The sequence below is a fragment of the Anomaloglossus baeobatrachus genome, chromosome 3 (assembly GCF_048569485.1).
Source record: "Anomaloglossus baeobatrachus isolate aAnoBae1 chromosome 3, aAnoBae1.hap1, whole genome shotgun sequence".
Lineage (NCBI taxonomy): Eukaryota > Metazoa > Chordata > Amphibia > Anura > Aromobatidae > Anomaloglossus > Anomaloglossus baeobatrachus.
In genome coordinates, this window is record NC_134355.1 from 148,647,307 (window position 1) to 148,672,622 (window position 25,316).

At 44.3% G+C, this 25,316-nt stretch overlaps 1 protein-coding gene across 8 annotated transcripts in view; it reads right to left on the reverse strand.

Annotated features, from left to right (window-relative positions):
• UTRN (utrophin) overlaps window positions 1-25,316 on the reverse strand; it is a 1,025,654-nt gene that overhangs the window by 269,765 nt on the left and 730,573 nt on the right. For all 8 annotated transcript variants that reach the window (XM_075339520.1, XM_075339517.1, XM_075339516.1 and 5 more), the window contains one exon: window positions 19,903-20,032. In XM_075339520.1, the coding sequence (XP_075195635.1) occupies window positions 19,903-20,032 (130 nt within the window). The remainder of the gene's footprint in view (window positions 1-19,902; window positions 20,033-25,316) is intronic.

Sequence of the window (25,316 nt, forward strand, 5' to 3'; positions counted from 1 at the left end):
AGTGTAGGGCTCACAATTTTTTGCTATAGCGCTTTTAAGCACTGCTCTGCAGCTGGCTAGATCACTGGATTCGGCTAGCTGTAGTGCCATTCCTGCTGTGCTTGCAGTATCTAAGGCTATGTGCGCACGTTGCGTACAGTCACTGCAGAAATTTCTGCAGCGATCTGAAGAGCACACGTGCGCTTCAAATCGCTGCAGAAAATGTCCGTAGTGAAAAAAAAAAAAGCCGATTCCATGCACTCTGCCTGCAGCTCCTGCCATAGACAGAGCTGGGGCTGCCGGCAAAGCGCACGGAAGAAGTGACATGTCACTTCTTAGAACGCGCGCTTCGGGCAGCAGCCGAAGCGCTGCGCTCTAAGACGCCACGTGCGCACGGCCCCTGCATAATCTTCATAGATTATGCAGGGGACGCAGGACGCATGCAGTTACGCTGCGCTACAAAGCGCAGCGTAACTGCATGTAATTACGCAACGTGCGCACATAGCCTGAGACTGCACAGACGCTTGTGAATTAACAGCGATCTGACTACTGGCAAGCTTGAAGCATGTACAGATAGTGGAGTGGTCAACTCCTGAAGAATGAACATGAGACAACACCTTTAAGTATTCTAAATGCAGCCCTGGAATATGATACAGGCAGTAAATGTTTTATCAGTACAAGGTATGAAATACCTTTATAAAGTGTAAGATGGTTACTGGCAAAATCCTGGAGGGGAGATATGTTTCACCAAGGTTTATAGCTTTGGTGATGTGAAATCCGGATGTAGGCTCCAACATGATTTGTGCTGAGAGGGTTAATTTGCCATGAACAGTCAAAAAGATAGTTGTTGGGATAGCTGTTCACATATCTCCACCCTATGGTTTGGTCCAGCAGGTAAAATGAAGGCCGCTAGATTTATTCAGTGTTCTGTGTCTTGAGGTGAACAGACCTCCACAGTGGTGCTCATACCGCAAACAGCTGAACCCTAATCCTGAGTGGGTGAACCCCGAAGTTACATGGACTGTTGAGTGCGGTTTTGTTTCCTTTATGCCGAAAAGCCTGTTTTTATTTACTTTATTCTATGACGATTTATGACGCTTTTAATAAACCCACTGAAAATGTAAATGAGAAGCAATCCTCTGACTACCTTGTGAAGCAGCTGAGTGAGCCGTTCTATGACAAAAGATACTTGATTGTTTATGCATAACAGAGAAATGGTGTCAGCATTCACCTTACAAAGAAATGTACCAATCAAGGCTCATTTAAGTGAGAATTACATGTCTATTGAAAATACATCACATTCATGACGGTAACTCAGGACTCTATCTTCAGGAGCACATCGCTCCCCTACTTTCCTGCTTTTTACCTGCCTGGGGGCGGTGCACTGATGATGATTGACAGTTAAGCCTGCTTTACACGGTACGACCGATTGTGCGATTTCACAATCGATCGTACCCGCCCCCGTCCTTTTTGCGTCACGGGCAAATCGCTGCCCGTGTCGCACAAAGTTACTAAACCCCGTCACACATACTTACCTCTCGTGCGACCTCGCTGTGGGCGGCGAACGTCCACTTCCTTGAGTGGGAGGGACGTTCGGCGTCACAGCGACGTCACACGGGCGCCGGCCAATAGAAGCGGAGGGGCGGAGATGAGCGGGACGTAAACATCCCGCCCACCTCCTTCCTTCCACATAGAGACGGCAGCGGCCGCGGGAGGCAGGTGAGCTGCTCATCGTTCCCGTGGTGTCACACAGAGCGACGTGTGCTACCACGGAAACGATGGTTAACTAAAGTCAACGATATTATGGAACCTAACGAGCAGTACCCGACTCACGATTTGTGAGCGATACTGCGTCGCTAGGAGGTGTCACACAGGCCGGCATCGCCAGCGATGCCGGATGTGCGTCACAAAAACCGTGACCCCGACGATCTATCGCACGATAGATTGCCTGGTGTAAAGCAGGCTTTAGAGCCAGCGACACAGTTGAGCCGCTGGCCTAAACTATACACTTTCCGATGCCTCTACAGCATTGCAGAATCGCAGGGACAGCTGGCCAAATCCAGCGATAAAGCCTGCTTCAGATCAGTGCTTGCAAGTTGTATAGCAAATCTTACTTAGAGAACTGAGCACCTTTTAGAGACTGCAGTGGGGGCTGAATGGGTTGCCAACTGTCCAGAAATTTCAGGACAGTCTGTAAAAAAAAGGCAATTTTTAGACCTGTCTGTAAAAAAATTGTAAGGCGTCCGTAATCTTTTTGAAGTTGAAAAAACGTATACAGTTTATTATGACTGTAATTATCATTATCACTTTACAGTTCACAGTGAATGCAGCCGCTGTCTTTATATCAGAATTATCGGCTGTAGACATACATCACTTATTGTCCTAATGATTTGTGATGCCTTGGACTAGCCAGCTAGTCACAGACAGGCCCTTGCACAAACACCCGTCCCCCTAAAAAGGGAACAGCAGCCAACCTAAAAACTTTGGTCATCCCTCTCGTGTCTTGACGTTCCCACCAGGGGGCGGAGCCAGGCGGTTGGCCATGCCCACCGAGGAGTTCGGATAGCCTGAGGCGGGAAAGACAGCAGATGAGTTTAGGAGGTGAAAGAGAGAGGAGTAAACGTCTGACAGGGGTCTGGGTCGTAGCCTGGACACCCTTTGGCCAAGATGCAGACGGTGGTTGCCACTTGCAGGAGTTGGGAAGACTGCCTGGTGGAACCGTAAGGGACCGGGACAGGGTAGTGGCCCGCCGGTACCGAACCGGGGAACTGACTGGAAACCAGAGCACACAGGGGGGGTAGTCAGACCCTGAAACGAGGTCCCGAATCTACCGGACTAAGTTAATTCACTGATTGAGGTCTGGACGTCAGGTCCTTTCCCAACCAATTCCCGACTGAAGACAACAGCCCAACGAGGGGGATAGAAAGCCACCGCTCAGGCAGCGACATCCCACGGGCCAGCGTCTGCAGGCAAACGGGCTCTCCCGACACAGACACAGCCGGGGAGTGTACTCCTGTCACTAAAGCGCAGGCAGTCCACAGCTGCAAAACAAGGTGCAGGAAAAAGGCGGCGACCACCAAACCGGGTGGGGGACCAGACGCAGCCGGATGCGGGTACCGACCACAATCTTTATTGTTTACCAGAGACTCCGGTGTATCTGTCAGAGTGAGTACAACTGTGCCTTCGGGCCGCGCACCGCCCCGCACCACACCAATCCGCCCGCACCCACACATCCGGGCCCCGGGACCATCACCCACTACCCACAGAGGGGTCAACATCTGGCTGCGCAACACCGTCCCTGGGGGCCTAGTAAACAGCAGCGGTGGTGTCTACATTCACCACAACCCGTGGGTGGCGTCACGAACTTAACTCAAACCACGGCCCCGGCCGTAAACCTACCTACCAACCCCCTACGTAGCGCCAGCATCCTTTCAGAGTGACGTGACCCCGGGTCCGGAGGCGCTCGAGCCACCCACTGACGAGCCCGGATCAGAGCGGCTCGGCTGTAGCCGAGCGCGGGGCGGTACAGATTTCTTATGGTTTTCCAATGTGTCCGTGAAAAATATTGTCTGTACTTTGGTTTTTTTTTTTAGCAACCCTGGTGGCAGGAAACCTTGGCAATGAGCTGTAACCCATCAAATTAAAAATCCTTACATTCTATTTTTAATAAGAGACTCAAGAGGTTTCACTGTCTCAGTGGCTTTCTATGGATGTAGATACTGTATTTGAGGCCTGGGGATGTCAATAAGGTCATTAAAATCAGCCCCAAGAGGGGATTCAGGATCTGAAATGCATCTATTGAAAAATATAATTTCTTTTGATAATAACCCTATCCGCATCCCATTTATAGCAGAATTTGCACAGACAGATGTGCACACTGTTGCTTTAGGTAAAGTCTAAAGAAGAATCTATTTTTTATACCTCAAAGTACAGTTGAAAGAAAAGATAATAAATGTACACAGCACTTTTAGAAGATTACAGTCACCTTTGATGATTTATTTTATTCCTGAACTATTTTGCCTCATGGTAAGCAAAATCAATGACAAGCTAGGGAAGGAACAACGTGGCCCGCAGATCAAACGTGCCGCATTCAAGTAGCACTGCATGAATTGACATTCAACTCTTTGTATTCTGTCTGACACCAATACAAGGAACAGAACATTGTTTGTGAATTTCCAACTGGTGTTGGTTTTAGCTGCCCCAGAAGGTGGAGTATTTGGTTGGGTCAATGCTTGCTAATATTGCATTCGTTTTCCAGGTTAGAATTATTGACTTAGCCAGCAGGATTACACAAGTGAGTGTTCCACCTGAGAAACTGGAAACTAAAAAAACAAATCCAGGAAATGTCTACATATATATATAGCTGCTATATATAACCTGATGGGACAGATGAATCCGGCATCTCTTAAAGAGAACCTGTTACCGGAACTAGGGCAGATCAAAGTATTGTAGTGCGCTTGCGCGGGACCTCAAAGTCGGCTAGTATGGATGACGTAGGACACATCATGCACACAGACTTCAGAAGAAGGAGGACAAAGATGGCCGAAACAGGAGGCGCAGACCCGGAGAACGGAGACACCCATCCGACAAGTCTGCTCCTTTAGGTGAGTATTATAAACATCCGGTGACAGGTTCCATTTAAAGAGAAAGGTATTACCATTCCCGAGGGGTGTGTCCTAATATGGTCTGAAACTGGCAACACTAATTGGTCAGTGACAGAATATGTGAGGATACACCCCCAGTTGGTGACACCCAGTTGTCAATTTATATATAAAAAAAGAAGTATTAACAAAGGGAAGCCATAACACACATTTTAAACAATTGTTTCCAGATTTTTTCATATTATGGAGGGTTCGAGCGTTTTTAAAACAAACACGTCCAGTGTCATGACTGGTACTGTGGTACTACATTAGATGGTTATTTAAAGTAAATCTATCAGCAGTTTTATCCCAATGGGGACAGTGATGATCACACCTGTAAAGCGCTGTGGAATTAATAGCGCTACATACAGTGGAAACCAGAAGTTAACACGATCTAAAAAAACACATATGCATGTTTTTCTCACTATTTAACAGGAAATTTTGGCTGATTTCTTTTGACTTTCCCATGAAGCTACACAAAGAAGCAGTGTGTTTCAGGTGTGCATTAAAATACATATACAGGTGTGTCTCTAATTAACTCAGATTTTGCCAATAAACCTACCAGGATAACCTATATTATATCAGGTTATACTGAATCTTTTCTCAGAAACCTATACAGTGTGTCCACCCATATCCTGTCCATCGCCATTAACTTGAGAACGTCGGCAGCTATAGGCATAGAAGTGGTGTCTAGGTATAGTAAAGTAGCCATGCGCTTCGTTATGAAACCACCTATAGCGCCACCTGGTGGAAAACAAATGAGTTAGCATTTTTATCTCGAAAACTGAATGAGATAGAGAGAAAAAGTGAATTACAAAGTTGTAGGGCATCATCAATTCAATACAAATCGACACCTTGCATACAGAAATGCTATGATTAGAATGTTTAAAACTCATAAGGCTGCGGACATGAAGCGATACCTCATGGAGACCTTCCTACAAGTCATTGGGTATGGTGGCTGCATGGAGTGGCCTCCACGCTCACCTGACCTGACCCCAATGGACTTCTTTCTGTGAGGTCACATCAAACAGCAGGTGTATGCGACCACTCCACCAACATTGCAGGACTTACGACGACGTATTACAGATGCTTCTGCAAACGTGTCACCTACCATATTGCACAACTTGCAGCAAGATACAGTATGCTGTCCAGAGTCCAGATGTGCATTGCAGCTGACGGTGGCTACTTTGAGCATCAAAGTTAAAGGGGTTGTCCGACATAAACTCAAAAATTTTTGGTAAGCTAATCTGTGCTGTATTGTCATATAAAACACCCCTACATTGTTATTTTTTGTTTTCCAACTTTTGTTCCTCTTGAATTCACCCTTTATTCTCTGCAGCGCTCTGTTTACATTCAGCTCTAGCAAACTGACCACTTCCTGTGCAAAACCTCCCAGTCAGAGCTGGCACCGCCCGGCCTCAGTGTCCAGCCCCTCCCCAGTGTCCAGCCTCGCCCCCTGCACACACATTCCCTGTCAGTATTCTTCCCCAGCACCTGACCTGGTATCACTACAGCATTGCAAATAACAGCCCCACATCAGGCTCTGCACCCCCCCACCACATCGGGCTCTGCACCCCACACCACATCGGGCTCTGCAACCCACACCACATCGGGCTCTGCACCGCACACACACATATGGCTCTGCACACCACAAGCACATCGGGCTCTGCACCACACACACACATATGGCTCTGTACCAGACACGCACATAAGGCTCTACACCACACACACGCACATATGGTTCTGCACCACACACACGCACATCGGACTCTGCACCGCACACGCACATCGGACTCTGCACCGCACACGCACATCTGACTCTGCACCGCACACGCACATCGGACTCTGCACCGCACACGCACATCGGACTCTGCACCGCACACGCACATATGGCTCTGCACTGCACACGCACATATGGCTCTGAACCGCACACGCACATCGGACTCTGCACCGCACACGCACATCGGACTCTGCACCGCACACGCACATCGGACTCTGCACCGCACACGCACATCGGACTCTGCACCGCACACGCACATATGGCTCTGCACCGCACACACACATATGGCTCTGCACCGCACACGCACATCGGACTCTGCACCGCACACGCACATCGGACTCTGCACCGCACGCGCACATCGGACTCTGCACTGCACACGCACACATATGGCTCTGCACCGCACACGCACACATATGGCTCTGCACCGCACACGCACACATATGGCTCTGCACCGCACACGCGCACATATGGCTCTGCACCGCACACACGCACATCGGGCTCTGCACCACACACACACGCACATACACACACACACAGCGCTCTGTACCGACCCCCTACCCCCATAGGGAACACATGTAGGGAGTACATACTCACCAGTCCTCTGTCCCCGCAGCTCCTGCACGTTCGTCCGCTGTCTGGTCTGGACATATCAGCACAGTAGTGACGTCACCGCTGTCCTGATCTGTCAGACACAGACAGCGGGACCAGTGATGAGAAGCAGCGCTCCCTCTCATCAGCGCTTTCAAATGTACCGGCATCTGTGATCTGTGATGCCGGTATATTTGAATGTGCGATCCTGAGCAGGGGCCCGGTGCTGGCGCTGACACCACGGCAGCCGCGGCCAGGCCCCTCCCCCAGGTCACGTACCCCACAGCAGTGCAGGGGGAGAGTGCGGGGGAATGTGTGGGAGGGTGCATGGAAGGGGGCGGGGCTCATCGCACTGTAGCCGCCCAGCAGGGAGGCGACATGCTGTTCCAGATTTGCATGTCAAAATGGTCCTGCCCATGTTGACATGAAATGACCGGAAGCAGCAAAATCGCGGCAGGAACGGTCACATGACCACTCTGAGCCGGGGGAGAGGGGCTGACAGCAGGGCAGGTAAGTGCTCTCTATCTACTTACCTGCCCTAATGTAGCCCAATAGGGTAATAAAAAAAAAGTCAAAAGAAGCCGGATAACCCTTTTAAATGAGCGCCATATGCGTGACCAGCATTCAATGTTTTGGGGGGTCATGGGTTTCAAATCATAGCATTTCTATATGCAAGGTGTTGATTCGTATTGAATTGATGATGCCCTACAACTTTGTAATTCACTTTTTTTCTCTATCTCGTTCCGTTTTCGAGATAAAAATGCTAACTCTGTTGTATTTCACCAGGTGGTGCTATAGTTGGTTTCATTGCATAGCGCATGGCTACTTTACTATACCTAGACACAACTTCTATGCCTATAGCTGCTGCTCCAAGTTAATGGAGGTGGACAGGATATGGGTGGACACACTGTATACTCAGATCCCGCTGAGGTGTGTCAGATTGGACAGCATTTTCATGTTCGAGCCCCATTCACTATATAAATATACAGTATATTAGGAAATACATCAGGAAAGAATAGCACAGGATAAGATGTATGTAATTTGGTACATGAATTAATTAATTGTTATGGAACATTAGGCTAGTGTATACAGTATGGCTACGCACATCCCTTTAAGACCAGTCTATAAATCTCTACTGGTTTAAATATCCAATTATCAAGCAGGTGGTAAACAAAGTAAAGAAACCGCAGCCAATTCAGATGTGAAGAGGAAGCAGATAATGGAAACTAATGAACATATGCTTCATTATTTATTCATAACTCAGGTAGTTGCATTTTAGAACTTCAAATCACCATAGCTATCTGCATCTTACCCCAAAGTAAAGTAATTAGAAGTCCCGGCTGATAACAGATTGTAGTAAACAGTCTATAATGTACTCAGCAGTAATACATTGCTGTAATAAAGGAGCTTTAATTTGCAGTAGACAACGATACAGTGAAGACTGCCAGACTAATGGAAGAATTCAGACTTTCCGTGTGCACTTGGTGGCGGTTTGTCCACTTTGGCATAGTTTCCACACCTCCAGTCATTGCTTAAATGTGACATATCCAATATATACTTTTCTTGTTACAATACATCTTCGCTTTATCTCCTGAGAGCACAGACATGTGCAGCCATCCGTATTACTACAGGGAGTCACTTATCAGATGAACATTAGTTAAAATAGGTAATTTACCTGCAGATTAAATCACAAAAGCCTAGAGAACATTTCAGCAAGAAACAAAGTGAAGCAATCCATTAATATAAAGGTTATTTATTTCATAAAAAAACTTTTGGCTTGTCTTCCTGATGTATTCACATGCTAATTTATTTAAGGGGGGTTTAACCCATGTTTGCCCAAGGTATTGATGCAAAATGATGTTTCAAAATACTTCTAAGCTCCATCTGGTGGGTATCCTAAATATAGGCCATCAATATAAAAGTAGTGGCCAACCTCTAACAGTTATTCCCGACACTAATATTTAAGAACTTGCTTTCTTTTTTTAAACTTTCAACTTTTTTTCTTGAGATTTTTGGTTGCACGTTGCACAACATGTTTAATGAATATACATAACCTGAGCCACATGTAACAAAAGTCATGGTCATATCAGAGTGATCAACATATTAAGGATTAGATAAAGTATTAACTATCAGAAATAATAAAATAATGCAACAAAGAGGGACAAAAGATGATTATTGCAAAAGATAGGGTGGAAGGAGTGATTCTGATAAATAAGGACGGCAAATAAGGTCATATATACAGGGGCGGAACAATCGAGGTCACAGGGATCCCGACCGTGACCGGGGTTGCAGGGTGCACGCCGGCTCCAGTTCCTGCTTCAGCTGCATGTATGTCCAAAGCTGCACATCTAGTTGAAATGCATTGCGGTGCAGAGACCCATTGGGTCCCTGCACTACGATACACGCTGTCAGCCGAAGAGAAGCTGGCAGCTTTCATCAGCGTCCCTGTGACGGAGGCGACACATAACAATGATGTCATGCATTGCCATAGCACGAATGCCGATGAAAGCTGCCAGCCACTGCGGGCCAGCTATAGAGTTGGACGCCACATGACATGGGAGCCAGGATAGTGGTGAGTACAGTATATTCCAGGAGAAGGACAGCATATACTAGGAGGGGCCCATGACAGGAAACATATATACCAGGAGGGGGACAGTATATACTAGGAGTGGGATAGTGTATTGCAGGAGGAGCACAGGAGAGGAACATATACACCAGAAGGGGGACAGTATATACCAGGAGGGGGAAAATATTTACCAGGATGGGGAACATATATGCCAGAATGGGGAACATATATAGCAGAATGAGAGACATACATACCAGGATGGAGGACAGGATGGGGTATATCAGAACAGGATGGGGGACATTACTACACAATGGGGGGGAGGGCAACTTGTATGTCTTTATAGGATTTAGAACACTAAATGTATACATACATATACATGCATCTGACTAACATGCAGGGATGGGGGGGGGGCAAAGTTCAAATTTTGCACCGGGGACCATCAAACTCTAGTTACACCACTGCTTATATCACATGTACTAGTTATCTTGTTATTTTCCTTCATGGTCTATTTTAATTTATATTGAGTTTGACATTTTGGCGGCTTTAAGATCAATTACTAACTTTTCAGAGTAAAAAGACCAGGAAAAGGTCTGCATGGTAAAAATAAGCAGGAAACCACAAAGCTTGATCTTATATTTACTCTTCCAATCTGTGGGCTTATACTTGGAAACTTTCCAGTGATAAAATATCTTGGATCTTGTATGTCAGGGAAATCTCATCCAATGCCACCAAGACAATTTACAAGACAGCTTGACAAAAAACACTAGATTGAAGGACTCGTATCTCAATTGCTATATTACAGATACAGTAAAACCTCTCCAAAGACATCCTCTCCTCTAGAGAACTAGCTCTATATCCAAAGTAGATTTCCTGGATCAACCTTTTTTTGTTCCTTCATATTCTATCCATAGTGTCCAGAAGATGACCATTTTTCCGTGCAATTTTTGGTGCTCTTCTTAACGACTTTTGCAATGTAAACGGCACCAGGATAATGGAATAATCATTATTGTAAAGCAAAGTAATAAACCAGTAAAAGTCATTTCCATTCCAGTAGAGTTTTATATTCATGCGTCTTCAGAAATGAATAGCTCCATTGTAAGCGATATATTTCCAGCTCACTAACACTTGGATTAGACTTGAAATGGTGTTTGAAAAAAAAAAGCAATCTTCCTTCCACCATACCTCTTCCATTCACGGTGCACGTAAATCTGCTCTGAATCGCTGTCCATAACCTGCTGGCGCCTAGCCTATTTGTTTTCCTGAGATTTTACTTATTGAAGCTTATTTATACTACATTATTGATTATCTGTGAGAGTCATTTCTCTCTGTCCCAAACTACGCATGGAACAATTCACATCCAACAGGCCGACAGCAGAGAGCCGAGCCTCTAATCCACCGTAAACTGAAGCGGAATGAAATTGTTTTAAACATTTCATAGTGATTGCCTTCACTGAAACCATAGATATGAGTGAATGGTTTATACGAGAATATTACCAAACTCAGACAAGTTTCTTCATAGCGTATATCTACTCAGAAAATAAAGATCTAATAAAAATCTAGGACAACAAGGGGTTTAGCTGTGGAGCAGCAGTCTTCAACTAGTAGACCGTGGTCTGAATCTGCACACTGTGGACCCCAGCTGTAGGTACCCCATAATCCTGCCATGATTCAAAAGTGGCAATGTCACCTCCAATACATCTATGATGGAAGAACTTCATGATGCAAGGTAAGTTTATATTTTTCTTTGTTTTTTGATGTATTAATTATTTTTTGACTAATTTTAGAGATCTTTTCAGGAGTCTGAATTTAGTTAAGTGACTTGGGGTCAGAATAAGTTCAGAGGTCTGATCTGATGTCTTCATTTTTTCTGGGGTCTAGTGTGAATTCACTAAAGGGAACGGGTCACCAGATTTCTCCCATATAAACTGTGGTCACCACCAGTGAGCCCTTATATACAGCATTCTAGAATACTGTATATATTGTAAGTGTCCAGGCCGCTCTGTATAATGGAAAAAGATATATTTTTTTATACTCTATTGTGGAGCGGTTGGGTCTGATGGGCATCGCTGGTCTCAAACCAGCACCTCCTATCATGCTTCTATTGTTGTTCTCCTTCACACCTCTGTGTATGACGCATCCAATGTCATCCACACAGAAGTCTCATTGCACTCCTGCGCATGTGCACTACTCTCTGCACTGCTAAGTTCTATGCATGCTCCGGCAGTCTTTGACCTTTACCCGCACCTGCGCATTACAATACTTTGCTCTGCCCTCAGCATGTAAGATAAACCTGCGCATGCACAAGAGCAAAATGGAGACCTCTGTGTGGATGATGAGGGACGCATCATCTATATGGAACTGGGGAATAGAACAGCAAAGGAAAGTAGAGAGGACGCGCCAGATCGAAACCAGCGGCGCCCATCGGACTAGACCACCCCACAGGTGATTATAATAAAAGATGTTTATTACTTTTTTACATTCTAGAGTGGCCTGGGCACTTATATACAGTATTCTGTATATAAGGGCTTACTGGTGGTGGCCGCACAATTCTGGTCACAGGTTCCCTTTACAAGAAACCTGTCACGTGGAAATAGGCTATTAACCTGTGGATATAGTATTAATCTGCAGGTTAATAGCATTCTGAACCTGCCTGGTGCCTCCACATTAAACTGCTGCCAGGAGGATATTAACTTTAATCCTCCTGGCAGTGTTCGGGTTTCAGTCATGGAGGCGGCGCTGGCACAGGTTTAGTCTCCTCTCTGTGTATGGAGAGTGGCAGCTGTAACCACTGACTGACACCCGCTCAGCATTATAGAAAGCTGTCAGTCAGTGCGGGGGGCTGGGTAAAGCACTAAAAACACTAAAGAACATTCAATCTCAGTATAAGGGGGATACCAGAGGTCTGACCTCTACCAAAGTAGTGGCATATCCTAGTAATATGCCCTCAAATAATGAGATGGGAGTACCCCTTCAAATAAGCATGTTCCAATACTTTAATAACCAAAATATTTTGTTTCAACTTGCAGATCGTCTGCTATATAGCAATATAGGTTGGGAGATCCAAGTATATGATGTGGGAAAACAAGGTACTGCTCCACTAATGTAATGAATAATACTGAATGACATGTTGCCAGGAGAATAGTTGAACTAAATAATCCTATTTCCTATTATCAAGACTTACAGACTTGCGAAAAATCACAACCATCTCCAATTGCAAATCCTAAAAAGTCACCTTGCATTAGCTTAGCTCCAGCTTCAAGCATTGATGGGCTTTAAAGTTTAAATGCAGCCACTACACGCTGGACACGATGTGATAGGCAATCTCAAGTAACCGTTTTCTGAAAAGCAATACCAGCGGACACTCAGATACAGAGGTCATAATGGCTGACCTCTATATCTGGCAGTGATAGCACCTTGTTGTAGAGGCTGTTTTTATGGAAGACTATAGATAAAGCAGTAGTATTCTGTATCAGCAAGTACACGGAATTAAACCAGTGCCCTGTATAGATCTGCACACATACAATGCAAGATTTCCCCTGTGAGTTTTACTCAGGGAAGCAGAAATCAAGGAATGAAAAAATGTCTCATTCTCCCTGAGCTAAAAATAAATTATTCCCAGCAAACACCTAAATCACAGAGGTATTAGAGAAAAATGTTAAAAGAATTGCAGGTTTCAAAGAACTACTTTTTTCCTCCTCCGATAATACCTTGGCACATCGGCCATGTCAGGAACTAATAGAGAGTTTTTTAGCGGTCGTATTGTAGCTTCTATATTCTAACTCTAGAAAACTGAAATGTAGAAGTTAAGCAGTTATTACAGGCAATGGGAACATTATTTTCTTTCAATGTTGATACAGCATGTCCATGGCCTCATCCTTACGGTTCAAAAATTGTGCATCAAAAATGGATAGGAAATGTGAGCAATGAGGTGTGAGAGCTATCTCTCCCCAGACGTAACCGAGATTGTTCCGAAAATAACACTGCATAACTGGTCTGAGACGTCAACCATTTTTAAACTTCCAATTACACCAATGAAACTATAATATATATACTGTATATCCTGTTCACCTAAAGTTAAAGAGGTTTTCCAAGACTATTTAATTCTCATGTGGCTAAGAACGCATGATAGGGATGTAGTTGCTAACTAACTGCCTGTTCTGCCCAACACTGGCTCAGAGCCGTCAAGGGCGGTTCCTTCCGGTGATTCTGCTGCTTCATTTTGACCTCCTATCAACAGATCAGCTCTTTCTCTTCCGTTTTGCTGACAGGGCATGACTGCCGACATCATTCCTATTGACAGCCAGCTCCCCACAGTTGGGCAGCAAGGAACTGGCTGTCAATCTGCATAATGTCGGCAGTCATGCCCCATTGACAGAGCAGAGCAGAAGAGAAGTAGCTGTTCTGTTCACGATATCACCAGAAGTTACAGAATCGCTGACAGAAGCGGTCCGTGACCACACTGAGCAAAGGGAGAGATTGACACTGGGTAGGATAAGCAGGAAGATAGCAACTACCTTCCTGTAAGTTCTTAGGCCCAAAGGAAAAAAATAAAATAGTCCTGAACAACCCCTTTAATCCATACAATTACTATACTATATTTTATATGCATAAGTACAGTAAAACTGTATTGCATTTTTCTCCAACTGTTGTAATCACAAATTGTTTAATTCAGTGGTCCAGCAAATTTCCTAAAATATCGACATGAATGAAATTCAAATTGAATTGATTCGCTTATCTGTATTATATCTTTTACTTCCAATGAATAGAAGAATAACATTTGTCTTACATATGGTGCTACTATGTAGTAAATGTACCAAACCTACTTACATTTATATATCATTTCTATGCAAGAAGGACAAATAAGGCATTTACTGGCAAACATCAATTTTTGTGAGCACTCTATACTGAGTTAAAACTGTGATGTGAACATGGCAATCACATAATTTATCACATAACTGCCGGGTACCTTCTTCTGTCAAACAATAGTAACAGAATGGACAACAGTAACAGAATGGGGAAGCTATTTTAATCCCCAAATTACTGGCAACGATGTAAATTTAAACTTATAGAATTAAAAAAGAAAAAAAACATTTTTTTATATATATATATATATATATATATATATATATATATATATATATAAAAAGCTGAGTGTATGTGTGTATGTCCGCTAAAGGGATCCGCACCGTCGCATTTACAATCACGAATTTTTGCACAGACACTTCATGTGACCCGGGGAACGTTGTACACTATGTTTTGACAGGGAAATTTAACCCCGCACTTTACAGTTACTCTCCAAAACACATGCCTCCAATAAAGTAAATGGAGCCTGGAACTACTAGTTTTAATAGCAACTGTGATTGGTTGCTATAGGAACAAAAGACATTGTTAGAAAAAGAAGCTTATGTGTGAGGTAATATGATGTCAGTGGGGAGACAGAGAGACACAGAAAGACAGACAGACATAGACACAGACAGAGTAAGAGGCAGACAGGGAAAGAGACAGACAGAGACGGACAGGAAAAGAGACAGAGAGATAGAGAAAGACAGACAGACGGTGAAAGAGACAGACGAGGAAAGAGACAGACGGGGAAAGAGACAGACGGGGAAAGAGACAGACGGGGAAAGAGACAGACGGGGAAAGAGACAGACGGGGAAAGAGACAGACGGGGAAAGAGACAGACGGGGAATGAGACAGACGGGGAATGAGACAGACGGGGAAAGAGACAGACGGGGAAAGAGACAGATGCGGAAAGAGACAGACCTGGAATGAGACAGACCTGGAATGAGACAGACCTGGAATGAGACAGACCTGAAATGATACAGACCTGAAATGAGACAGACCTGGAATGAGACAGACCTGGAATGAGATAGACCTGGAAAGAGACAGACCTGGAAAGAGACAGACAGGAAGACAGGGAGACAGAGACAGACAAAGATAGATGGGGAAAGAGACAGACCTTGATAGAGACAGACAGGGAAAGAGACAGAGAAATAAAGACAGACAAGGAAAGAGACACACAGAGACAGGCAGACAGGGAAAGAGAGCCACAGGAAAAGACATAGACAAAGAGATGGACAAAGACAGACAGGGAAAGAGACAGGAAAAGAGACGGGGAGACAGACGGAAAAATAGACAGGTGGGGAAAGAGACAGATCTGGAAAGAAACAGACCTGGAAAGAGACAGACAAAAACAGACAAGGAAAGAGACAGACGGGAAAAGAGACAGACGGGGAAAGAGACAGATGGGGAAAGAGACAGACGGGGCAAGAGAGAGACAGACAGACACAGACATAGAGACAGACACAGAGATAGATTGAGACAGACAAACACAGAGATAGAGAGACAGACAGACACAGAGATAGAGACAGATAGACTGATACAAAGACAGACAGAGATAGAAATAGACAGACAGAGACATAGACACAGACAGACAAGGAAAGAAACAGGCAGACAGCGACACACAGACAGAGACTGGGAGAGAGACAGAGATAGTTACTATCCCGGGCAACATATATTTATATAAAAAACAACAGCACTAGATGTCACAGAAAGTATTTTAAGAAAAAAATATTTAGATAGTCCAACAATTAAAGGAACTGTTAAAGGGAGTCTCTCACCAGGTTGGTCCTACCTCATCTGAGATTAGGAGAATGTAGGGGCGTACTTACTGGGCTGCTTGCTAAAGATTTACAAAATCAATGTGTTTTTTTTACTGCAGCTCTACCAGTTCTCTGATTGGCAGCTTTCTGTGAAGAAAGCTGCCAATCAGTGGTGGGGGAGGGGTTATACAGAGATCATGAATATGGAGGACTACATAGAAGTAGGTTAACTAGTCCTCTAGTGATAATCTCATGGTGACCAAACAGTGATTTTATCAAAACTACACTAAGCAGCCCAGTGAGTGACACTTCTCTGGAATCAGAGTCTCTGCCCCTATGTTATGCTGCTCTCAGAATAGGTGGCAAAAACCTGGTAAACATTTCCCTTAAACAAACACATATCACTGGTCACCAATACAGTCTGGTTATTAAAGGGAGTTTGTTACCACTAAATATCCACCCAAACTGGTATAACCATGTAGCAGTCTGCCTTAGTACAGTGATATAGTTTGAATGAACTGTACATACTTGCCCACATATCTCTGTAATTTGGCTGCAAAATTATGAAATGCAGATGTCAATTATCCTGAAATCCGGTAGGCTGTGAGCCCTCGAGGGCAGGGTCCTCTCTCCTCCTGTACCAGTCTGTAACTATTTTTCACGATTATTGTACTTTATTACGTATACCCCTTTTCACATGTAAAGTGCCATGGAATAAATTGAGCTTTAATAATAATAATAATAATAATAATAATAAAAATACTAAGGCTCACTCTTCCTCCACTCACTGCCCTGGGCTCTGCCTACTGAACTGTGCAGGGAAGTGCATGTGCATGCGCAGGCGAAATGCCAAGTGAGGGATTCCTGTGGAAAAAAAGTAGTGCGCGATCTGGCCACCCATGCACAGTATCTCTACTTGGCTGGGTAGTGACATGACCAGTAGGGAGAGTTTGAGTAAAGGAGGAAGGGTGAGAATTGGGGCGACGTATTTGGATACCATTGACAGGTGGCACGAGCAGTATACTGGGCAGACTACGAACTGCATCAGCGTGCTCTCCTTTAGCAGGATTGGAAGGGGCTAGGAGCAAGTACAAGGGTAAAAACTACAGATTTTGACTAGTTTAGTGCTTAGTATTGTTTACCGAAGAAAAAGTAGCTGACAGAATTATACAGTAAAGTTATAAACTTATACCATCAAAAAGACAGTAATAGATATAAATTTTGTAAAGCCTGGAGAGCCCCTCTGCACAGAAATGAGGAAGCATTATACCCAAGGATGACAAGCAATGAATGTCAATGACATTTAAGCACTTTAATTTCTAATAGATCACTTTAGATAATGAGTCTTCAAACTGCAGAGGTGAAAAGATAATGCAAGAAAATGTGCAATAAATCATGGAAGTGTCTATGAAGCAAGAAGAAATAGCCAACCGTCAGAAAGTAACTGTCAGGCTAATCGTTTCATTCAGTCAACAATACTGTACAAGTTTTTGGTTCTGTGCCATCATCTAAAGGCCGCTGCTGTGACATTATCATTCTATTCTTCTGCCCTCACTGACATCAGGTGTGGAGGGACCGGAGAAGAATGACAGACAGTACAGCTCACATAACAAAAAAGGACGAAAGCGTCTAATGTACAGCTTATCTATAGCTAATGGGACCGAACCTGAGACTTTGAAAGCATCTTGCACGACCGGCGTCTCTGTCCCCATGTCACATCGAGGGAGAGAATGGGACAATAGTGACCTTTTAACATTTGAAATTAAGTCAGTAAATATAAAATTATATTAGAACATTATTTATTCTTCATTTTTGCCATTATTTGAGCACATTAACCATCAATAGGATGCTGTTAACACATGTGCCACTCCTTTTCTTAAAAGGGGTATTCTCAAGTTTGAAAGTTATCCTCTATAGATGGGTTAGGGGTTAACTTCCCAATTGCTGGTGTTCCAAATGCTATGACCCCTACCACTCCTGAGATCAGAGCTTGTAAATGGAATAGTGGCTAATCATGTGCAAGGGCACTCCTATCCATTCTTATGGGACTGCTGAAGACCAGCCAAGTGGAGCACTCGGCTATCTCAGACAGGTACCAATAAGAATGACTAAGACAGCAGCATGCATGAGTGACCACCACTCCATTCATATAGAATAGTCAGTCGCCCAGCAATTAGGAAGTTATCTCTTATCATTATGGATTGTGGTTTGATTGTCAAATGAGACATTTATCAAATTAGAATAATAAGATGCACCATAACAAGTATGAAACAAGAATACCTAGACAAAGCAACATTTGTTGTTAAAAGTGTGGTCCAAAACCTAAATATCTATTTTTATACCATAACCACTTTTGTAATTTTCTTCCTATACAGTTAATACTTGTGGTTTTTTTTTACTTCAATTCCTGTGACTTATTTTTTGAGAGGATTCTCAAGCGAGGCATCATCTTGAGGTATGGGCTGCACTTAAGTCCTTGCAGCATCTGGAACAGGACGTCATCAGAGGATGGTGCTGCAGTCACCTACCATACTTGCTTTCATTGCTGCGCTATGAGGCTATCTTGAATCCATGGCCCTCATAAAAGCTTGGGGAGAAGCAACATAGGAGCCGGCACTCTAATGTTGTCTCCACAGACAGCAGTTTCTAAAGGCCCCGTTACACGCTACGATTTATCTGCCGATATGTCGTCAGGATCACAGTTTTTGTGATGCACTTCCATTATCGTTAGCGACGTCGCTGCGTGTGACACCTACATGCGACTCCGAACGATCGCAAATAGGGTGAAAATCGTTTATCGTTGACACGTCGTTCAGTTTCAAAATATTGTTCTTCGTTTGGAACGCAGCAGACATATTGCTAAGTTTGACACCATGCCAACGACGAACAACATCCACACGACCGCCTTGGTAAAACAATATCTTGCTGAACGATGTAGCGTCGTTTGTGAAATGTGTACGTGTGACCACTACTAAACGACCTATGTGCGATCTCGGCAAATCGTTGCAATGATCTGGGCGTGTCACATCGTTAATGAGATCGCTAGTGATGTTGCTGCATGTAACGGGGCCTTTACTCTGAAAGGAGACGCCATGAGGGGTTGGTGATAGAAGCAGGGTGAGCCACCAGTACCCCCCCCCCCTCATGATGATTCATTTGAGGGCGGTGATAGAAGCTGTAGGGCGGTGCTGGTGTTATCCTGATCTATCATCGCCTGTCTCCCACTGTTTCTATCAGAGACATGGATTCTGGATAAATTCAAAATATGTAGATGAAAGAAACTGTGGTAAGTAACTGCAGAGCTGCTCCACAATGACATCCTATTCCAAAAAGGGTGGTAGATGCAGCAGGGAAGGTGAGTGCAGCCCCAGCCTCCTGTGATGTCCCATTTGAAAATCCTCTCATTCTCAATGTCTCAGGAGGTGAAGTAAAAAAAAAACAAAACACATTTAGAGTTTAGCTGGATAAGAAGAAGTGTAGGATGTTTTCTAAAAAAGCAAATTACAAAAATGCTTAGGGATAAAAATAGATATTTATACAAGATATTTTAGGTATCAGACTACCCCTTTAAATTATTTCGTTTTCTGACAAATTAATGTTAACAAAGATCATAAATCATTTTTTGATATTTAAAATACCTTAGGCTTTTCACACAAGTGAAAATTAAAGTAATAATGCCATAACAAGATTCCTCAAAAGCATCATATTTGACAGTTTCTGTATAAGACTAGGAAAAAATAGACTAACCAGTTTTAGGAAGCAAGTTCCTTCTAGGTTCTTCAGGGCCCTCAATAGGCTGCTCAGAAATGAAAACTCGCGCTTGCTCTATGGTATTCAGTACAATCGGTTCTTTATCCATCATTTCACGTTTCAGGACCTAGAATGAAAGTCATCATCAGCATCACCAAAAGTGTCAATGCGATACAAAAAAAACAGTTCTGAAGAAATGCAATAATTTCCTTTCAAAGATAAAATAACATAATCTGAAAACTAATAGCTGCGGTTCATCAAACATTTATAGCATATCCAGGGATTAAGGATCCAATTCCTTTGCATTTGTGCCTATTATAGTATTTTGCTACTTTTAATTTGATTGCACCAAATTCATTTTTCCATTTGCAGCTTTTTTTTAAATGACTTTTTTTAGGTGTTAGATGTTTTGGGTTTTTTTTTAGATTGCCATTCTGGGGATAGTTTGGGTTTTCCAAACATTTTCGAATGACTTTTCGAAAAGTTGCAAAATTTGGTACAATGTACTCAAGGTACCCACAAAGTAATTAAATGTATGCTTGAAACTTTTGTGCAACTTTTACGACATTTTAGCAGAGCATGCACGCAACAGTTTAAAGATTGAAATAAAGAGATTTTGCACAAAATCACTTGAGCCAATGTGATAAACTTGATGGAAAATAACCAGTGAATACAACAAGACAATAAAAAGTGACTTGAAAAAAAAAATTTGAAATTGAGGAATCATGTGCCAAATGTTCTTCTATGTTAAGGTATATTTGGAAAATTAAATTTAAAGCATACCTCCGTGCAACATGGCAAATTCAGCTTTCATCAAAGTGTCAGTTGATTGAGCTAGATATTATTTTTTTATTATTTTTTTTTGTAACCTGAAAACGATTTTAGATAAATGGGCCTTTTTGTTTGGTGCTAATTTTTATACTCTTAACTAAGTGGACGCTGCTTAAAGAATTCTCTGAGGATGTGTCTTTGGGAAAGACCATAAAAATGTGCACTAAATACACAGGTCATATCCCTGGAACTGTATGGTGGATTAAAAAAAAATGTAAACCAGAATACTTAGCGAAGCAGCAGGAATAATATAACAGCAAAAACTGCCCACTGAACTGGCCACTGGTTGTCTTTAAACTATGGACCAGTGTAGCGGGAAGTGTCCCAAAATATCATTGTGTGTGCATACATGTGTATGTATATACAGTGCCTTGCGAAAGTATTCGGCCCCCTTGAATTTTTCAACCTGTTCCCACATTTCAGGCTTCAAACATAAAGATAAAAATTTTAATGTTATGGTGAAGAAACAAGTGGGACACAATTGTGAAGTTGAACGATATTTATTGCTTATTTTAAACTTTTGTAAAAAAGAATAAACTGAAAATTTGGGCGTGCAATATTATTCGTCCCCTTTACTTTCAGTGAAGGAGAATCACTCCAGAAGTTCATTGAGGATCTCTGAATGATCCAATGTTGTCCTAAATGACTGATGATAAATATAAGCCACCTGTGTGTAATGACGTCTCCGTATGAATGCACCTGCTCTATGATAGTATCAGTGTTCTGTTTAAAGCACAGAGAGCATCATGAAGACCAAGGAACATAACAGGCAGGTCCGTGATACTGTTGTGGAGAAGTTTAAAACCGAATTTGGTTACAAAAAGATTTTCACAACTTTAAACATCCCAAGAAGCACTGTGCAAGCGATCATATTGAAATGGAAGGAGTACCATACCACTACAAATCTACCAAGACCTGGCTGTCCCTCAAAAATCTTCTGAAATGTGAGAAAAGGTTGAAAAATTCAAAGGGGCCAAATACGTTCGCAAGGCACTGTACATGTATATGGATAGATAGATAGATAGATAGATAGATAGATAGATAAAGTTAAATCTGCCTGTTGGTCAAGTCCCACAAACCTGTCTCTGTAGTGTAAAATGTCCCTCTCCCACACCTGGGTCATCTACATACCCTCATTGTAATGCAATTCCCCCTATGTTTGCCACCTTAGATAACCAGGGCATATCAAAGATGGGCAACTGTCCCATCAGATATATTACACTAAAGGCCACGTCACACTAAGCAACATCGCTAGCAACATCGCTGCTAAGGAACAACTTTTGTGACGTAGCAGCGATGTTGCTAGCGATGTTGCTGTGTGTGACATCCAGCAACAACCTGGCCCCTGCTGTGAGGTCGTTGGTTGTTGCTGAATGTCCTGGACCATTTTTTAGTTGTTGCTCTCCCGCTGTGAAGCACACATCGCTGTGTGTGACAGCGACAGAGCAACAACTAAATGTGCAGGCAGCAGGAGCCGGCTTCTGCGGATGCTGGTAACCACGGTAAACATCGGGTAACCAAGAAGCCCTTACCTTGGTTACCCGATATTTACCTTCGTTACCAGCGTCCGCCGCTCTCACGCTGTCAGTGCCGGCTCCCTGCTCTCTGCACACATAGTGGAGTACACATCGGGTAATTAACCTAATGTGTACTGTGGCTAGGAGTGCAGGGAACAGGGAGCCGACACTGGCAGTGTGAGAGCGGCGGACGCTGGTAACGAAGGTAAATATCGGGCAACCAAGGTAAGGGCTTCTTGGTTACCCGATGTTTACCGTCGTTACCAGCGTCCGCAGAAGCCGGCTCCCTGCTGCCTGCACACGTAGCAGAGTACACATCGGGTAATTAACCCGATGTGTACTGTGGCTAGGTGTGCAGGGAGCCAGCGCTAAGCGGTGTGCGCTGGTAACCAAGGTAAATATTGGGTTGGTTACTCAATATTTACCTTAGTTACCAAGCGCAGCATCACTTCCACGCAGTGCTGCTGGCTGGGGGCTGGTCACTAGTTGCTGGTGAGATCTGCCTGTGTGACAGCTCACCAGCAACCCGTGTAGCGACGCTCCAGCGATCCCTGCCAAGTCAGGTTGCTGGTGGGATCGCTGGAGCGTCGCTAAAGGTCCAGTCACACTAAGCAACTTACCAGCGATCCCAACAACGATAGGGATCGCTGGTAAGTTGCTAGGAGGTTGCTGGTGAGCTGTCACACTGCGACGCTCCAGCGATCCCACCAGCAACCTGACCTGGCAGGGATCGCTGGAGCGTGGCTACACGAGTTGCTGGTGAGCTCACCAGCAACCAGTGACCAGCCCCCAGTCTCCTAGTTACAGCACACATCAGGTTAATTAACCCGATGTGTGCTGCAGCTAAATGTGCACAGAGCAGGGAGCAGCGCACACTGAGCGCTGGCTCCTTGCTCTCCTAGTTACAGCACACATCGGGTTAATTGCCTGATGTGTGCTGCAGCTATCTGTGCACAGAGCAGGAGCCGGCAGCACAGGCAGTGAGAGCGAGGAGGCTGGTATCAAAGGTAAATATCGGGTAACCAAGGACAGGGCTTCTTGGTTACCCGATGTTTACATTAGTTACCAGTCTCAGCAGAAGCCGGCTCCCTGCTCACTGCACATTAGTTGTTGCTGTCTCGCTGTCACACACAGCGATCTGTGCTTCACAGCAGGACAGCAACAACTAAAAAATGGCCCAGGACATTCAGCAACAACCAACGACCTCACAGCAGGGGCCAGGTTGTTGCTGGATGTCACACACAGCAACATCGCTAGCAACGTCACAAAAGTTGTTCGTTACCAGCGATGTTGCTAGCGATGTTGCTTAGTGTGACGGGGCCTTTAGTGTGACATCTCACCAGCGACCTCCTAACAACTTACCAGCGATCCCTATCAGGTTGTATCGTTGTTGGGATCGCTGGTAAGTTGTTTAGTGTGACTGGGCCTTAAGGAATCAGTGATCCTTTTATGTAGACAATATCTACTGCCTGCAGGTAGCCTGGCTCCTTAGTGATTTAATTATCAAAGATGCACCAGGCACATTAAAGTACCTAGGACACAGATACAGGGGGCGTGTATGCACTTTAGGGAGCCCTGGCCTGTTGAAATATTGGCCACAGTGTACACTACACACTTCTCTAACCTCTCTGCTTATCACACTTCTCTTCACTCTCTCTGCCCCCTTCTGTCCTACCACAATTCTACTGTAATCTCTCTCTCTGCCTATCTCCACTGAACTGCTCATCAGCTCCTCCTTGTCCCAGTGTCTTCACACACTAAAGGCCCCGTCACACTAAGCAACATCGCTAGCAACATCGCTGGTAACGAACAACTTTTGTGACGTTGCTAGCGATGTTGCTGTGTGTGACATCCAGCAACAACCTGGCCCCTGCTGTGAGGTCGTTGGTTGTTGCTGAATGTCCTGGGCCATTTTTTAGTTGTTGCTGTCCTGCTGTGAAGCACAGATCGCTGTGTGTGACAGCGAGACAGCAACAACTAATGTGCAGTGAGCAGGAGCCGGCTTCTGCTGAGGCTGGTAACTAATGTAAACATCGGGTAACCAAGAAGCCCTGTCCTTGGTTACCCGATATTTACCTTTGATACCAGCCTCCTCCGCTCTCACTGTCAGTGCCGGCTCCTGCTCTGTGCACATGTAGCTGCAGCACACATCAGGCAATTAACCCGATGTGTGCTGTAACTAGGAGAGCAAGGAGCCAGCACTAAGCAGTGTGCGCTGCTCCCTGCTCTGTGCACATTTAGCTGCAGGACACATCAGGCAATTAACCCGATGTGTGCTGTAACTAGGAGAGCAAGGAGCCAGCGCTCAGTGTGCGCTGCTCCCTGCTCTGTGCACATTTAGCTGCAGCACACATCGGGTTAATTAACCTGATGTGTGCTGTAACTAGGAGACTGGGGGCTGGTCACTGGTTGCTGGTGAGCTCACCAGCAACTCGTGTAGCCACGCTCCAGCGATCCCTGCCAGGTCAGGTTGCTGGTGGGATCGCTGGAGCGTCGCAGTGTGACAGCTCACCAGCAACCTCCTAGCAACTTACCAGCGATCCCTATCGTTGTTGGGATCGCTGGTAAGTTGCTTAGTGTGACTGGACCATTAAGAAGAAGTTTCTCTGTCCCCTCAGCCCAGTCTGCAGTGTCCTCCTACAGTAGCTAGTCTTGGAGTTTGCAAAGCATCATTACTATGGATGATCGAATATCACAAATATTCGGCTTCACGAATATTCGACGAATAGGTCGTCGCTCTGCGAATATTCGATGTGCAATGTAAGTCTATGGAAAGCCTGAATAGTAGCTATTCGACAACTATTCGGGTTTCCCATAGACTTACATTGTGCATCGAATATTCACAAATAGTCGAATAGCGGCGACCTATTCGATCATCCCTAATCATTAACCTTTGTTTTGCTCCCTCCAGATTGCATTGATGTGTTCCCCCTGCATTACTCTATTAACCCCTTTTTCTTTATAGGGAATCTGAGTGATAGATTGGGTTGGACAATTGTTTATGTGTGACATGGGTGGGAATTCATAGAATATTGGGGGTTTTGTGTTATTAAGGTATTATGC